The sequence below is a fragment of the Dreissena polymorpha genome, chromosome 7 (assembly GCF_020536995.1).
Source record: "Dreissena polymorpha isolate Duluth1 chromosome 7, UMN_Dpol_1.0, whole genome shotgun sequence".
Lineage (NCBI taxonomy): Eukaryota > Metazoa > Mollusca > Bivalvia > Myida > Dreissenidae > Dreissena > Dreissena polymorpha.
This window is the reverse complement of record NC_068361.1, coordinates 62,508,575-62,526,947: the sequence shown is the minus strand read 5'-3', so window position 1 is coordinate 62,526,947 and position 18,373 is coordinate 62,508,575. Positions and strand designations below refer to the sequence as shown.

Here is an 18,373-nt window from a genome sequence, read left to right as displayed (position 1 = left end):
ACACAGGCAAATCAGGTATGACACTTTCCGCTCTTATGATGTTTTCTGTTAAAAGAAAGTATCTTCTTAGCAAAATATTAGTTTAGGCGAAAAGTTTAGTCTCTGATAAGCCTGTGTGAACTGCACAGGCTTATCTGGGACTAGACTTTACGCACATGCATTTAACCTCTATTACACAGAGCATGGCTCATATGTGTCCTGGAGATCTTAAGAATGTTCCATGTGTGAGGAACAAACCCAGGAGCTCTGGATTTCTGTGTAGACACCATATCCACAATGCCACTGTGGTTATAATTTGTTAAATAAGGTAGGGTAACATTATAATATTATATAATACAAGTGCTGTTCTACACATGTATGTTTTTCGATAAGCCATGAGACACTCATGCAGACAAGCGTCAGTGCCCACCATGTATACCTGCGTATGGTCTTAGTGGTTACCGCAAAAGATCTTTCTGGAAAAGTTACTTATGATCCATGTGTAGAAATAAAAGGTCTTACGTTGCACCAATTCCCATAATTATTTAGTCTATCAAGACGCAGCATTGTCATAAAACCAGTGGCATTTGAACATGAAGCCACCAATTTCCATGCAAATTAAAACGATTGATCAGGATCATTTCTGCGACAACCGATGATGTAATCCTGGCAAAAAGATTAATTTAGTTCATGCTAAATTTAAATGAAACAGAAGAAGGTCTGTGAATGGTAATTGTGAGTAAAATAATAGCATTTCATTATTGACACACGAAAATGACCATGCTTATTTAAGAACTATGTTGCTCAGCAATTTTCTTCACATATCGACAGTCTAAAGGGCTCAATTGCATAGCATGCATACCATGTACATCTCATATTCAAAGCACTTTTTCTTAGAGTTTTTATTGCAGATATTTATTGATCTAATAACAAAGACATAACATACTCGTACTTTGTTGAAAACAACGACTGTTATTGCACACTCCATGGAAACGATAATAAACTAGAATGCAAAAATTAATTAATTGTGTATGTTATAATTAATATGACATAAACGATAATTTCTAAATAGGAAGATTATTTAATATATAAACAAGGGCTGTTTGTAAAACATGCATGCCCCCCATATGGGCTGTCCGTTGTAGTGGCAGCCATTGTGTGAATACGATTTTTGTCACTGTGACTTTGACCTAGTGACCTAAAAATCAATAGGGGCCATCTGCAGGTCACGATCAATGTACCTATGAAGTGTCCTGATCCTAGGCAAAAGCATTCTTGAGTTATCATCCGAAAATCATTTTACTATATCGGGTCACCGTGACCTTGACCTTTGACCTTGTGACCTCAAAATCAATAGGGGTCATCTGCAAGTCATGATCAATCTACCTATGAAGTTTCATGATCCTAGGCGTATGTGTTCTTGAGTTATCATCCGAAAACCATTTTACTATTTCGGGTCATTGTGACCTTGACCTTTGACCTAGTGACCTCAAAATCAATAGGGGTCATCTGTGAGTCATGATCAATCTACCCATGAAGTTTCATGATCCTTGGCGTATGCGTTCTTGAGTTATCATCCGGAAACCATTTTACTATTTCGGGTCACCTTGACCTTTGACCTAGTGACCTCAAAATCAATAGGGGTCATCTGCAAGTCATGATCAATCTACCCATGAAGTTTCATGATCCTAGGCGTATGCGTTCTTGAGTTATCATTCAAAAACCATTTTACTATTTCAGGTCACCGTGACCTTGACCTAGTGACCTCAAAATCAATAGGGGTCATCTGCGAGTCATGATCAATGTACCTATGAAGTTTCATGATCCTAGGCCCAAGCGTTCTTGAGTTATTGTCTGACAACCACCTGGTGGACGGACCGACAGACCGACCGACAGACCGACATGAGCAAAGCAATATACCCCCTCTTCTTCGAAGGGGGGCATAAATATTTAAAATGGTCCGCACAAGTGTTAATATAGATACTCTACATTACACTGTTAACAAGTACATCTGTATACAATGTGAATCCAAATAATAGTGTTAATCATTTATGATTATCCAAATACGTAAATGCATGTCCATCATGAACAAAAATATTGTGAAAATCCATTTACAACTGCAATCAGTAAAATCCTTGCTGAACGGGAAAGATGAGTTGTTTGTAGCTTTCTTAATTAGCATTAAATCAACCTAAATGTCTTCATACAGTAATTAAGTTTTCTATCATTTGATGTCAAAAATGACAACAGGAAAAGACACGCAATTAAAAATTTAAACCATGAATAATAAAAATATAATCGATCATCATCACTTTGTTCATCACAGATTGGATAAACATCACATTGTTCATCACAGCTGGTATAAGTTTAGAGTAATGATAGGAACCCGTCAAATCTCTGAGTGAGCACCTAAATGCAGCCATCTTCTACCACAAACCCGCTCTTAATTAACTGACTTCGTGAAAGCCTGCGAGTGCTTGTTTTCGTTGGTCACGTGCCAGCGCCCGATCCAAGGGCCAGTAACTGTGGTGTCAAACTGGTCCGTCTCAATCACCTAAAAAAGTTGCTTTACAGTTAACAATTTTAAAACTGGGGTACAAGTATTAACAGATCGTGATGTCACTGTATCAGATTTATTCTATCTCAATAAAAGTGGAGCAAGCAGTTTCGTGTGCACAAAAACCAATTTTGCAGACAAAGGGACTTTTAATGGTTCTATAGGACGGTTAAACTAGCACTTAATTACAAACAAGTGATCTGTTATCCCCCTCTGAAAGTAACATAATGTTTATAAAAAGCTCTCACCTACTACGACATTTGTTATTTGGATGCATACATTTTTGATCACCCACAGTACATTTGAGCCTCGCTCTGTGAAAAGGGGGTTAAATGCATGTGCTTAAAGTGTCATAACAGATAAGCCTGCGCAGTTCACACAGGCTAATCAGGGAAACACTTTCCGCCTTTACTAGCTTTTTGCTAAGAAGAAACTTTCTTGCAACGAAAAATATCATAAAAGCCAAAAGTGCCGTCTCTGATTCGCTTGTGCGGACTTCACAGGCTAATCTGGGACAGCGCTTTCCGCACAGACATAAACTCTTTTTGCACAAAGCACGGCCCATTTTTATTACAACCAAAAGCTTTGGTATTATTAGAAGTAGTTCACTGTGCTGAACATATTATAACGTTAACAAAAGAATACAGTATATCTAGGAAGAGTTCTACGTCCAAACCTGTTTGAAGTACTTCTTTTGCCACACCTCCTTCCGGTCCACGGCCAAGAACTTCTCCCAGTCTGGCTCCACGCGCTCCTGCTCGCTGGACCGGAACAAGATTCCCTCCGCAATACCGTAGAACCCATAGTTCTCGTGCGGGGACTGCCAGCGGAGGTCGATACTCCAGCGCACGTCATTTGAGCGGTTGGGCAGACTGTAAGAAACACAGACCGTTTGAGACTCATTCTGTTAAAACTGGCCTTATTATATAAGCCAACAGTGACGTCCCAGAGCAGCCTGCGCAGGTTTAAAAAGGCTTATCAGAGACCACAATTTCTGCTTTTGTTAAATTGTTGAAACAAATTCTTAACGAAAATTCAGTCTAGACTCTAGGTGGAATGCATAGGCCATTAAATCAGTAAACAGGTCTTTTTAAACTAGTTTACTCAACATGCTTTATAATGTTTACAAGCCTTTATTACCACAGTGTTACACAGGTCATACTCGTTTAAAGAAACAGAGATTGACTTTTGGAATGCTAAATGGTGCGACATGAATTAAATAGTTGTGGTACCGGTCCTTATTTGGCATTTTCAGTCAGTTTTAGTGGTTAAATACAAGTTGGTGTTCATACAACAGTATCAGGTATTTTAATTGCAATTTAAAATCGAGCACTGATAGTATTATTATCAACCTCTTTCACTAACATTATCAAATACTTAATGTATTGCTCTGATAAGAGTACTTAAAGATTAAACACATACCTTCTGTGCGGTATCATGTTGTTGAACAGCAGAAATCCGCCATACGGCACTGGTACAGTGACTAGATCGTTCTTGATATCAACCCCTAAAGTGACAATCAAATGTGGTACACATGAGTATTGTTCTGTAAAAACTGGTCTTAATACATGTGCGTAAAGTGTCGTAACAGATGAGTGTGTGCAGTTTGGAAAGTCATATCTGGAACAACACTTTCTGATGATAAGGTACATGTATTGATAGTGTGAAGGAAGTCTCTTTTTAGCGAAAATCCATTTAAGAAGTAAAGGTTGGACTGCACATGCTAATCTGGATTAACACGTTACGCACATGCATAAAGTCAAGTATTTCCAAAATGTTGCTCAAATAGTACAAAACTAGAAATACTCAGTGTTACTGTTTTGCTTTGACATTCTGGATATAGTAGTGTGCTTATTTATCATTTGAGTTGCACTTTTTTTATAAATATTATTCACAGTAATCAAATATAACAAAATTTGTTTGCACATAATTATTTATACTCATATTTATAAAATATGCTGCACACTATTCCAACAGTAAAACATAATCAAGTCAAATACACATAAATGGTATAACATATTTACCTATTTAAATGATAATTACAATAGCACTCAGACTTGACAGTTTTGTGCCTTGTAATTACATACAGAAGACTTATTAATGCAATCACGTAATACCACATGGGAATTAAACCATTATCTCTTTGTCCTTCAAATTACAAATACCCAGTATCACAAACCATGCAACTCACCCAGTGTTCCCGGTAACACAAACCGTCCAACTCACCCAACGTCTTTTCCATCTCCTCCTCCGCCAGATCTATAAACCACGTGTCGCTATGGCAACACGTATGGGCGGCCACCTTGCCCAGTCTGTGGCCGTACCGCGCCATCTGCAAATATAGTGTGAACAATCAATACTGGGAAACTGGGCTTAATGCATGTGCGTAAAGTGTTATCCCAGGTTAGACTGTGTGGTCCCTACAGGCTAATAAGGAACGACACTATTCATCTAGACAGAAATTTTTCTTTTAAAAAGGACTTTCTTTACACAAAAAGATCATAAAAGCGAAAGGTGTTGTAACAGAGGAATTTGCTTAGAGTTACATATATTTTAAGTCTTTGTTTAGTAGAAATAAGATTTGAAATTTCCTCGAAGTACAACTCAACTGATTCTCTACAGCGCTTTGTTTTTGCCGGTCCAGACGCACATTGTCAGTCAGAGTTTATTAATAATTACATGGGTTAACAAAGGTGTACATAATAGTTGCACACTGTTGCACAGTCACATCTTCTTATTCACTTAAATCGTTTGGACAACATAAGGCAATGAGACAGGTGGTGTGAGCGTTATGTATCCACTGGTTTTCTACTGGTTGAATGGAACTTAGTATTTGATTTCCTGACAGCCCGTACCATAGATAAAATGGATTTTGGATTTGTAAAGAAAAGTTTCAAATCCTCAACAGCCATGTTCAAAGATTAAGTAACATTCATTAACAAATCTAAATCAAAACTCACATGTTATTTTAAACAAAAAATTAATTGCTAAACACGCAATATCGGCAAGCGATGACAGGCTAATATTAATATATCAGGGGTGTCAAAGTTCAGGATTATTCCTGAAATCAGGATTTAGGCCCTCAAAAACTGTTTTTATATTGATATAAATTAGAGGATTTTTGTTCTGGTATTTAAAGATTTTTGTCACAAAATGTCATTTTAAACTTAAATTATTTTAATTTGACATATTGTTTGCATAGTTATTATATTTAAATTTATTATTTACCCTCTTGGCACTGGTCCCCAATATGTAAGGCTTATTTTCAGGATTTTAGATTTTGGGCATTTATCACCCCTGATATATATTAAAGTTAATTTGCGACGCATTCTGGGAAAACTGGGCACAATGAATGTAAGTAAAATACCACCCCAGCTCATCATGTGCAGTCCACACAGGCTAATCAGAGACAACATTTTCAGCTTAGACTGAAATTTTCGTTAAGAAGAGAATTCCTCAAAGCAAAAAAAATCCATAAAAACGAAAAGTCTAGTTCTGATTAGCCTGTGTGGACTGTACAGGCAAATCATGGATGACACTTGAGGCCAATACATTAAGCCCCGTTTTTCCAGAATAAGTATAAAATAAATATGATTGCCAGAGAAAGTATAGTCAATTACTGCCTACCTGGAGACATCCGTTCGTCTCATCCGTGTCCAGGAAGGGAACCCAGGCGGTGGGGATTAAGTGGTTGTATGACTCCTCACTGAAGTAGCCACAGTCTACAATAGTCACAGGTACTGTGGAGGTTAATAGGCACAGGTACTGGGGGGGGGGTTATAGTTACAAGTGCTTTGGAATTTAATAGTCAAAGGAATGGTATAGGTTACTAGTCACAGATACTGGGGAGCTTAAAAGTCAAAAGTTCTGTGGATGTAAAAAGTGATAAGTACTGTAAAGGTTAATAGTTACAGTTACTGAGGGAGAAAATAGTCAAAGGTACAAAGTCACAGGTTCTGTGTAAGATATAGTCACAGGTACTGTGGATGTTATACTCCCAGGTACTTGTGGGGTTAATATTCACAGGTGATGTGGAGGTTCATAGACACAGGTACTCTGGAGGTTTAAGTCACAGGTACTGTGAAGGTAAGTAATATCAGTTACTGGGGGGTTATTTGTCTCAGGTACTGTGGAAGTTAATAGTCACATGTACTGTGGAGGCTATAATTACAGGTACTGTGAAGGTTAATAGTAACATATAAAGTAAAGGTTAATAGTCACAGTTACAGTGAAGGTTAATAGTCACAGGTACCGTAGCGGTTATAGTCAAAGATAATGGAGAGCTTAAAAGTCAATATTTCTATGGATGTAAAAAGTGATAAGTACTGTAAAGGATAATAATCACATGTACTGAGGAAGAACATAGTCAAAGGTACATGTGGGGTTCATAGTAACAGGTACTGTGTAGGATATAGTCACAGGTACTGTGGAGGTTATGGTCACAGGTACTTGTGAGGTTAATAGTCATAGGTGATGTGGAGGTTAATAGTCACAGGTACTGGGGAGGTTAATAGTCATATATACTATGGAGGTTGATAGTAACATATACTATTACTAGTCACAGGTACTGGAAGGTTATAGTCACAGGTACTGTGGAAGTTAATAGTCACAGGTACTGTGTAGATTCATTGTCACAGGTACTATGGGGGTTAATAGTCGCAGGTACTATGGAGATTAATAGTCACATTTACTATTGAGGTTAATAGTCACAGGTACTATGGAGGTTAAAAGTAACATGTACTGGGGAGGTTAAAAGTCACAGTTACTGTGGAGGTTAATAGTTACAGGTACTGTGGAGGTTAATAGTCACAGGTATTATGGATGTTAATATGCACATGAACTGGGGAGGTTAATAGTCACATGTACTATGGAGGGTAATAGTCACAGGTACTGTGGAGGTTAATAGTCACAGGTACTGGGGAGGTTAATAGTCACATATACTATGGAGGTTGATAGTAACATATACTATGGAGGTTAATAGTCATGTGTACTATGGAGGTTAATAGTCACATGTACTGGGAAGGTTAATAGTCACAGGTACTATGGAGGTTAATAGTCACATGTACTGGGGAGGTTAATAGTTACAGGTTATGTGGAGGTTCATAGTCACAGGTACTATGAAGGTTAATAGTCACAGGTACTGGGGAGGTTCATATTCACAGGTACAGGAAGGTTAATAGTGACATGTACTGGGGAGGTTAAGAGTTTTTTCTTTTGTTCTTATAAATGTGACCGCTCTTGTATTGCCATACACGAATGTTACATTGTAAAAAAGGTCACTGCACTTCGAAGAAGCGACAGGACAAAATAGTTCCAAAATATTCCACATTATAGTGCTTAGTGCATTATGTAACATATTTACATTGTTACTGTACCGCATTCATAAATATGAACAACGGTATATCACGATATTCGATTGATGTGGAGTTTCTAAAGTACATTTCAAAACGATTAGGTTTATTTCAATGTTTAAAGTCTATCTGAGTCATATGACGTTATCAGCGAAGAAAAACGTAAGGCTTAACGTTTATTTGATAACTATATTAAATTGCATAACATTTGATAGCTTTACCTTATGTGATAACGCTGTGGACCTACGGTAAATTTCGGTCTCAAATTTTATCGCTTACACGAAGAATGCCGATAGTAACGTAGGCCCATAACAACTCATTGAGTCGCACTCTGTGAAAAATGTGAATATGGATGTGCATAAAGTGACGTCACAGATAAGCCTATGCAGTTCAAAAAGGCTTATCAGGGACAACATTTTCTACTAATTGATATTTTTCGTTTAAATGACCTCTCTTCTTAGGGAAAATCTAGTTTAGGCGTAAAGTTTTCTCCCTGATTTAGCCTATGCGCATTACAAAGACCGCTACTTTACTCACATGCATTGAGATATGTTTTCCCAGAACGTGAATCAATTAAAGATTTGTCACAAACACTCACACATCACTTTGTCACCTGTGTTAAAGGGCTAATAACTTAATCAGTATTGTCATGATGTAGAAAAGGGCTCTCCACATTTACACTTCTAATTGATGACATATTAACAGTGTCCATTTATTTGCTTGAGAAATGTAGTTCTCTACACAAACTTAAACTTATTTTTATGCCAGTGTGATACAAGTTGCTGTGTTCAAATACCCATATCTCAGGAACGGATAAGCATTAAAATATGTTTTGCACCACAGGTGGTTAGCGTTTGGCTATGATATTAATTAGTGACAACATCATTTTGAATGATAAATAATCATATTATAACGAAACATTTCGGTTGATTTTGAGTTGGATACCTTGTTATATATATATATTTGATAGTGAAAATATTTTTTTCAGAAAAGTTAAGTTTTCGTTATAATATGATTATTTATCATTCAAAATGATGTTTTCACTAATTAATATCATAACCACACGCTAACCACCTGTGTTTTGCACATCTACACTCCATAGGGAATACATATTTTGAGATTCATTTGATAAAAATGCCTGAGAATGTGGGAGTGGTTCAGTTTTAATTGACATGACGCCTTATCAGTGATCGCTCCGCCCACTTAATCACGTGGCTCAGCGGGAAGAAAACCCCTGCAGTTGTACGAAATGGAATACGGTCAGGCTATTATAAATAAATAAGGCTACCAATATCAGACGCTCGCGCAGGTACCGACTTCCCCGAAGTTACCGCATTTATTGGTTAACTAATATCAGTAATAATAACTCTTTAACAATAGCATTTATCGATACGTCTTTATTAAAATAATAACAAAATGGTTTTCACTTGTTTCTGACACACACAGAAACGCGATTTTTAACGAAGATATCGTAAATTTACACGAATTGGGTACCAAAATTCTCAATTATTTTACATGCACACGTGACATAATACATACTTAATAATGCTTAGTTATTGCTTATATGACATTTCAAGTTTGTGAAATAAATTAATGTTCTATAAAGGGGATCTCGGTAATTCTTGAAGCTTCTGCTTGCTCTTGCCAAGACCGCATTGCCGCGTTGGAAATGGTATAAATTTAATTCATCTAACTTATCTTTCTGGATACCAAATGTCAGAGTTGCATTAACCCTTTTTACACCGTGTTTGCCATATTTCATTTCCGTTTTATAATCCGAACAAAATAAACGAAACTCGTTTAAAAAATGAGATCTAGGCATTCGAGCTCCTAGTGTGGATTAAAAGCGTTCATTGGTGACACCACATGAGTGCAAATGTGTAGATACCGTTAATAAGATAATATATCACATGTCACCTTCAAATAACATGTATGATGTCAATTAAGTGCATTACTATCAGAGTAATAAAACACAGCATGAATTAGGCTTCATGCTGGGTTTTATTTTTCTTTAAGTAATGCAGATGAACCTCGCTTCTGACCTAGTAACTGATAAAACTATTTTAAAAAAGTGAAATATTATGTGATAATCAGATCGATAACATAAACTATTTAAATCTGCTAGTATATCCGATAAAAATATATTATTATTGTCTTTGACAGTGTTTACGTTCAGTTGTTCGTGGTGACGACCGCATGTATTTAAACATCTCTTACACTTCTCAAGATCTCTTTTCGGCTTTGGAAACGATATAAATTAAATGTCACCAACTAATTTTTCAGGATATCGATTGTCCGAGTTACATACAGGTCGTTGCTAACGAGTGCGCCCGATTAATCGATCGCTGATTGGTGGATCAATTCTAGTGGGCGGAGCGATCATAGATAAGGCGTCATGTCAATTGAAAACAGATTATGCGGAAAGACCGACTGACCAATACACCGAATATATTCATTTCTTATTGCGACACAACAGTGTCGCCTTTATGAATCCTACCCTGGTGCCAGGGTACATCCAGCGCAATGCTGTTGGGCGTCTTAGTGCGCATGTTCCACACGGGGTGGCCGGCGATGTCTGGACCAATCAGCTGCTCGATCAAGTTCAACAGGCGCTCACTGCACCACAAATCGCGAAACGCCTGAAATATAACGAATGGATTGAAATCCAATTTTACAGTTGATGGCGTAAGTAACGTAGAATCAGTGCGTACTCTTATGGTCCAGAGATCGCGAAACACCCAGAAAATTAGTTTTACTCAATTTGTACCGTTTTTACACCTAAACTTGATTTTCACTACGAAGAGATTGCCTTTCAAAGAATGATGCCACTAAAGTGAAAAGTGTCATCTCCGATGAGCCTGTTTGGACTGCACGTAAAATCTGTGATGACACTTCGCTAATAATTTCCGGCAAGTTCTCCAGAATGCGGCTCAATACAAACTTGACAGAATTGAGTTTGATAAGACAATTCCCAGGTTTGCCCGCGGCTGTACCTCGGAAATATTCTGTTGTTTGAAGAGCAGGGTGTTGGCCCCTGGGAACTCATTATCTATATTATGGTATTGAAAGAGCAGAGTTTTGACCCATGTGAACTCATTATCTTAGGTATATTATGGTATTGAAAGTGCAGGATGTTGACCCCGGTGAATTCCTTACCTTAGGTATATTATGGTATTGAAAGAGCAGAATGTTGACCCCTGGGAACTCTTTACCTTGGATATTTTCTGGTGCTTGAAGAGCAGAATTTTGACCCCTGCGAACTCATTATCTAACGTATATTATGGTTTTGGAAGAGCATGATGTTGGTCCCTGTGAACTCTTTACCTTGGATATCTTCTGTTGTTTGAAGAGCAGGGTGTTGGTCCCTGGAAATTCCTTTCCTTAGTCCTTAGGTATATTATGGTATTGAAAGAGCAGAATGTTTAACCCCTGCAAACTCATTATCTTAGGTATATTATGGTAATGAAAGAGCAGAATGTCAACCCCTGCGAACTCATTATCTTAGGTTTATTATGGTATTGAAAGAGCAGAGTGTTGACCCCTGTGAATTCCTTACCTTAGGTATATTATGGTATTGAAAGAGCAATATGTTGACCCCTGGGAACTCTTTACCTTGGATATCTTCTGTTGTTTGAAGAGCAGAATGTTGACCCCTGCGAACTCATTATCTAAGGTATATTATGGTATTGGAAGAGCATGATGTTGGTCCCGGTGAACTCTTTACCTTGGATATCTTCTGTTGTTTGAAGAGCAGGGTGTTGGTCCCTGGGAATTCCTTACCTTAGGTATATTATGGTATTGAAAGAACAGAATGTTGACCCCTGCGAACTCATTATCTTAGGTTTATTATGGTATTGAAAGAGCAGAGTGTTGACCCCTGTGAACTCATTATCTTAGGTATATTATGGTATTGAAAGAGCAGGATGTTGGTCCCTGGGAACTCTTTACCTTGTATATCTTCTGTTGTTTGAAGAGCAAAATGTTGACCCCTGTGAACACGTTATCTTAGGTATGTTATGGTATATGAAGAGCAGGATGTTGGTCCCTGGGAACTCTTTACCTTGGGTATCTTCTGATGTTTGAAAAGCAGGATGCTGGCCCCTGGGAACTCCTTACCGTGGGTATCTTATGGTGTTTGAAGAGCAGGATTTCTGCCCCTAGGTACCCCTTATCTTAGGTATTGAAAGAGCAGGATGTTTGCCCCCTTTGAATTCCTTTCCTTAGGTATATTATTGTATTGAAAGAGCAGGATGTTGGCCCCTGTGAACTCATTACCTTGGGTATCTTCTGGTGTTTGAAGTGCATGATGTTGGTTCCTGGGAACGCCTTACCTTGGGTATCTTCTGGTGTTTGAAGTGCATGATGTTGGTTCCTGGGAACGCCTTACCTTGGGTATCTTCTGGTGTTTGAAGAGCAGGATGTTGGCCCCTGGAAACTCCTCTTCGATTTTCGTCAGCCGCTGGAACAGACCCGCATCGTCGTGCAAATCTGTAACAGATGTACATTATTAGCCTCACTGTGGAAAAACGAGATTTAATAGATGTGCGTAAAGTGTTGTCCAAGACTAGCCGGTGCAATCCGCACAGGCTAATCAAGGACGACACTTACCGCTTTTATGACATTTTTCGTATAAATGAAGTCTCTTCTTAGCAAAAATCCAATTTAGGCTGAAAGTGTCGTCCCGCATTAGACTGTGCAGTCCGCACAAGCTAATCTGGGACGACACTTTAGGCACATGCATTATGTCAAGTTTTCTCAGAACACTGAATATATCTATATGATAGAGTATAGTTTTGAGAACTAGTGTCACCTCTGCAACAGAAACGCGGCTGACAACGAATCGTTTCGTGGGATGCCCGTGATGTTTCGTGAAACCCAACTAGATCGAACCCGAGACCTACGGGTTCAACGGCAGACCCTTTACTGCACTGCTATATTCGTAGATGAGGGTTTTCTTATCCACGAGTTTAATACAAATCTTAGACACGATTGCATGTATCGTTCAATACACGTTTTGGATGCATATGCTTGCTTGATTTAAGGACGTATGAATAATTTTCCTAGGATAATGTAATCGTGTTTCGGTGATGGAAATAAGCCGGAGTCCACGCTAGGTGGGCCAAGATTAATTGATAAAACGAATGTGTGACATTAAGAATAATAATTTAAAGGAGTTCGGGGAAGCAATGAGGTTAAAAACGAATCTTGGGGGAAAATTTTAAAAGCGGGAAGAATTATGTCATGCATACTGTTTAAAGAATTCGTCCTTGCAAAACATTTACGTGTATATGAATAAATATTTGAATGGTAATATTTCTAATCCGATGGCGATACTATTCATTATCACACATTAACGAAATGTACAACGCAAGTGAAAATGCATGGGGTAAGGCAAAAATTTCCGGAAAATTAGCCCTCAAGGTCAGTAAAAAGGTTGTCTGAGGTATACATTTTTACTTAAACAGCGGGGAAATTGGAATACGAGCTACAATTAATTTTCAGATTTCCAGAATTGTGACTCGTTATGGTTTGGGGACTTTCGTAGGGACTGGTCACTGATCTGCCATCTCAGCAAGCGTATTCTTTAATGTAAGGAAGTCCACACATCCCTCGTTCTGCTTAATGCCTATAAGTCGAACTGGCTGCACAGTTTTCTTACCAATCAGCGCTATTACTGGGCTAAATAATTAGTTTAACGTATGACTATCACGTGCGGTAGATTTTTTATCACGCACTAGCGTGACGGTGCATTCGTGTTGATCGGCAGTCATATGTTTTATTGTCTAATTGTGCGACGATCACACAATAGTCAAACCATTCCGTGCACTTGGCTGCATATATTTTGATCACAAATATATTGCATGCCCACGTGGTCCAGATTCAAACTCGGCCTAGATATTGCAAACATACATTTTCTGACCAAGTTGCATTAAGATTGGATTTAAAATGTGGCCTTTAAAGTGGTTACAGGCTAAACGTTTATCGTGCACATCACAAACCTAATACCGCACGACGACGGACACCGGGCATAGGGTGATCACAATAGCTCACCTCGAAAAAATCGTTTTCAGACAAGCAAAAAAATATATAATCAAAATTCATTAAATATGTGACCATAATAAAAAGAGAATCTGTGAACAAGTCGCTCTGAGACCGATTTGACTTACTCGTGATTTTTCCCGCCTCGTGCAGTTTCTTTGCCAGCTGGTCCACCATGTCAGCTATGGCGTCCCTGCAGGGCTGCAACTCCTCGGGGGTAAAGAAGTCCCGCACGACAGTGTAACCCTGGTAACAAGCGGGTAAAACTGTGAGATGGCGGCGGAAGAGGATCATTTCATTTCGTATTTGAGGTCGGTCTGGGAAAACTGGGCTTAATGCATATGCGTAGTGTCGACCCAGATTAGCCGGTACTATCCGCACAAGCTTATCAGGGACGACTATTTCCGCTTGTATTTTATTTAACGTTTCTTTGAAAGTCTCTTCTTAGCAATAGTCCATTTTAGACGGAAACTGTCAGCCCTGATACGTCTGTGCGGACTTCACATGTATTACGCCCCGTTTTGTTCACAGCGTGGCTCATTTAAAGATATAAGTAATGTCTACTATTTTTATTCGGTATTGGGGAACGTTTATTGTTGACATGAAGACTATGTTGCAATTTATCATTTATAAATATAGCACGCATTGTCAGTCTGTGCGTCTGCATAAGGTCAACATTTGATATCATTATTATTTGGTTATCATTCTATTATTTGACTCACACATGTTCTAATGTAAAAATATATAAATAAGATAGACTCTATCAAATAACGTTTATTTCGATAAAAAAAGAAAGAAATACGGTTTCACTTCTGAAACTATTTTTGTAAAAAGAACAAACGTGATTACCTATTGGCGCCTCTTTAATCACATGGTAAATTCATGGGAGACAACCGGAAACACAACATACCTCGTCAAAATATTGTTGAATCTGTTCTGGTGGTAGCTGTCCGGGCTTTTTAAAGCCACTTTGAGGTGGCACAATTGTGAATGTATCCGGATAATAAATGCCCGACATCTTTACTATCACAAAATGAATGTAAGTCCACAAGTTCGGTTTATCCTCGTACGTGTGTTTATTTGGACGTAATATTTTCTGACCTTTGACCGTACAATGTTTTGACAGATAGAGGCTCAATACAGGGTAATAAAATTGTACAATTAAACAAACCCATAAATATAGTCAAATTATACCTTCTATAAGAATGAAGGATCTTCTTAAAAAATGTTGTCAGCCCCGGGATTCGAATCATGGACCTCTGGAAGCAAAATCTATAGCAATCTCTTGCACGACGGTTTTATTACATTGTATGTGAGAGCATAGAACGACAACTGTGCATGTGCATGGAGATTGAATCTACAGTGTAAGCACTGCGCTATGTTGTCTTTCATTTTCTAAACGAATTATAAACGCTATGCACTAAACGTATTTTCCAGATTATCGATGAAAAGCGCTACAAATGCTTCATTATTGTCCCCATTTCGAATTACGATTACATACATGTATTCATGAACCAATCTTTTTTTAAACATTTTTTATAGTCAGTAATGTTATTTCGCTTGTTTAAACATACTTTATGCGCTCGTTTTTAAATTAACCTCACTGTGAACAAGTCTCGAGAAATAATTGAGCCTTTCTAAAAGTTGGCCAATGTTTCCATGATAACGTCAATATGCAGATATTTTAATAACAAGTGAAATGTATTCAATTTAGGCGAGGTATTTTGGCGAATCCTGAGCACCGGTGGAGACAACACCACTTGTGCTGTATGTAAAATCATATGCGTCAGGTTAGTCGAATTGAACTCAGGTCGCCTAAATGAGGGGCCGCGGCGCGTGTACCAGCCAGTAACTCGAACAATACAAACTACGCACACGTGTAGTAATGGTAGTCAGACGTATGTTTGGTCCAGTTTTTGCTGTTTAATTAAAATTTTTATGTTTATTGCGATCACTATGTATGTACACGTTCCATACTTCAGCTTGTTTATGCGACTACGACGCAGTTTGATTTTGCCGACCATATATGATATCCCGGCCCTACCGGTATTTAAAAAGTGATGCTAATTGATATAAAGATTTGTATGATGTCGAGATCGTGTTCATAGGTGTCGGTGGAGTTGAAATGTTATGTTGTCTTGAAAAAAAATGACGAAAAATCATGAACTATTGCATCGCACGCATGGTACGTCATGTAAGCGTATTTGTACATACGCTTGCTGGCCCTTTTGTTTAGTAATTAGTTCATCAATTTGAGAAAATGCCTACATGTATGCGCCTTATTTCAAATACATGTATCTGTCAAGTTTACATGGTAAATCGAACAACTACCATAATACGCATATTAAATATTATATAGCTTCTTCAACTTACATCAAACAGTAATATGCGTTTGAAATATCGGAAACGAGGAATTCTCAAGCCAATATCGCGTTCCCTCGTAAATGTTCTTCGCGTGAAATTCACATGGAAGTCACACAAAAATATCAACAAGCATTTTGTATCTCGTTAAATCTACCGATATGCTACCAGAGCCCATCTAGCGTGAAATTTCGGCTATAGCTATAAGGAACACAGATTTTTTATGGTTCAACTTCATTTCACGAACTATTCGTCGATTTTGATTATTTATGTGGCTTTAAAGTGTGCCGTGGAAGTTACATGGAAATGTTCCGAGTCATAAGTCACATTAAGACCTTCAATTGAGCAAGGCTGAAGTTTGAGAGAACAATTGCGGAGGGTTTTCTAGCCATTTTGGGAAAAGGAGTCTAATCAAATTGGGATTTTTATTTATCGATAAAATGGCAAATTTGGGAATTTGTTTAATTACACAACGGATCGCATTGCAGTCTGCGAAATAAGCGCACGCGTCGGGCCAGTAGAAATTCCGTGTATCAATATTGTTTACATTTTTAAGTGTGATAAACGTCATTATTTTGTGAGTACTTCGCGAAGATTTCCGACAGAACTTCATTCCACTTCGCCTAAAATACGAGATTTAGACGCGTTCCGAATGGTCCATACATTCAACAATCATTTTCGAGTCGTAACCCAGGCCACGTGTTGAACAATTTAGACTGGTTATTTACAATTGGCACATGTCATGCTTATGTGTTTAATGCTGAAGTAAACCAATCGACGTCCGCGGCTTGCATTTCCGGAATAAACATTGTTTTACTTTGTAACCTTGTGTGTGTGTGTTTATTTCCAATGTTGTAAGACCCTACGCGCATGTTGTGTGTTGTTCTGAGTTTATTTTCAGGTCCCACGCCCCTTCACGGAGTCATTTTAGCTGGACCTGCCCCTGTGACCTTTCAGGGGAGAAAATTTAATTTAGAGCCAAAGTAGGTCAAATTTACCCCGGCTTCCCGGGTATTCGCCAAAGATATAATTTAGATCCAAATAGACCAGTGCACGGTGGCCAATGAGACCTTAATGTGCACTGGTAGACAATCTCAAAGATAAAATACTGTCTGGAAGCAGCTCCACCAAGGGTCTGCAGCTTGCCGCTCTGTCTTTATGGCCACGCTTGAAGTCACCGGCCGTCGTCTTCATCCCCAAGACGGTTTCCCCAGCATGTTGAGCGTACCGATTACCGCCGTCCCGGGGTCACTCTATAGGGCCACCCCCTCGATGTTCATGGGTTTGCCCCCATTTAAGCCAATGGACCCAGGTCCGTCCCGTATGTCCCCCACACTGGTGGTCTCGCTGTCCCGCCGTACCCGTCCCTCTACAGACGGGACCTCTGGACAACGAGGATCTCCAGGATAGCAGTGATGATGAGATGAACGAAGAAGTTGCTTATCACATGTAAGACTTATGATTAATAAAGGACATAATTACCTAGACTTGTTATATTGTGTTGCAATTGTTTTAATACAGTTAACATACCCTGAATACAATTTTACTTTTTAATAGATTATCTGCTATTGAAAGATGAAACCCTTAAGCAGGGTGTATATTTTAACAAATTTACTTTGGGCTAGTAATTTTGCTGCTGGGCTACTTGTCTTCACCACTCAAGTAGCCCGAATGGCTAGTGGATAAAATTAACTATCGTGAAGACTGGCATTGGTATTTTGTTTTATAAACAAATATTGACACATCAGGCTTTTTGGGATATAATCGTATAAATTATTATACGTATATAATTTGTTAGATGCCGAGGACATATTTATTGGACAATTCTTAAAAAATAAGAACTTTGTTTCTCTGGAAATTAGGGATTTTTTTTTACAATTTCGGGTTGGGATCGGGTCCGTTTAATGGCCTTTTTGTAGTCAGCAGAAAAAAAACTGTATTGTTAATTAAATTCACTTTGACCAATCAGGCTTTGTATAATCGCAATTAAGCTTATCAATTTAGGCTCAAGTGAAGTGTTACATGTACATCCTATTCCCATCGCTTTTCTTTGTTTTATCTGTGTGAATAGGACATTCTGTTATCA

At 38.3% G+C, this 18,373-nt stretch overlaps 1 protein-coding gene across 1 annotated transcript; it reads right to left on the bottom strand.

The window, feature by feature from the left end:
• Nucleotides 1-863: 863 nt before the first annotated feature.
• On the bottom strand, nucleotides 864-15,049 carry LOC127837478 (probable alpha-ketoglutarate-dependent hypophosphite dioxygenase). The gene is made up of 9 exons (XM_052364609.1): nucleotides 14,837-15,049; nucleotides 14,055-14,172; nucleotides 12,275-12,375; nucleotides 10,385-10,526; nucleotides 6,164-6,258; nucleotides 4,763-4,868; nucleotides 3,959-4,043; nucleotides 3,213-3,408; nucleotides 864-2,533 (listed from the first exon to the last, which is right to left on the bottom strand). The coding sequence occupies exons 1-9, from the start codon at nucleotides 14,942-14,944 to the stop codon at nucleotides 2,423-2,425; spliced, it is 1,062 nt and encodes a 353-aa protein (XP_052220569.1). The 5' UTR covers nucleotides 14,945-15,049; the 3' UTR covers nucleotides 864-2,422.
• Between the last annotated feature and the right edge of the window lie 3,324 nt (nucleotides 15,050-18,373).

Bases quoted from the DNA above. Each gene is read 5' to 3' on its own strand.
- LOC127837478 (XM_052364609.1), bottom strand. From the start codon at position 14,944: ATGTCGGGCATTTATTATCCGGATACATTCACAATTGTGCCACCTCAA. The intron at 10,527-12,274 runs GTAAGGCGTTCC...GTTATATTTCAG, and splicing joins AACACCAGAAGATACCCAAG to GCGTTTCGCGATTTGTGGTG. The intron at 3,409-3,958 runs GTATGTGTTTAA...TGTTTCTTACAG, and splicing joins AACATGATACCGCACAGAAG to TCTGCCCAACCGCTCAAATG.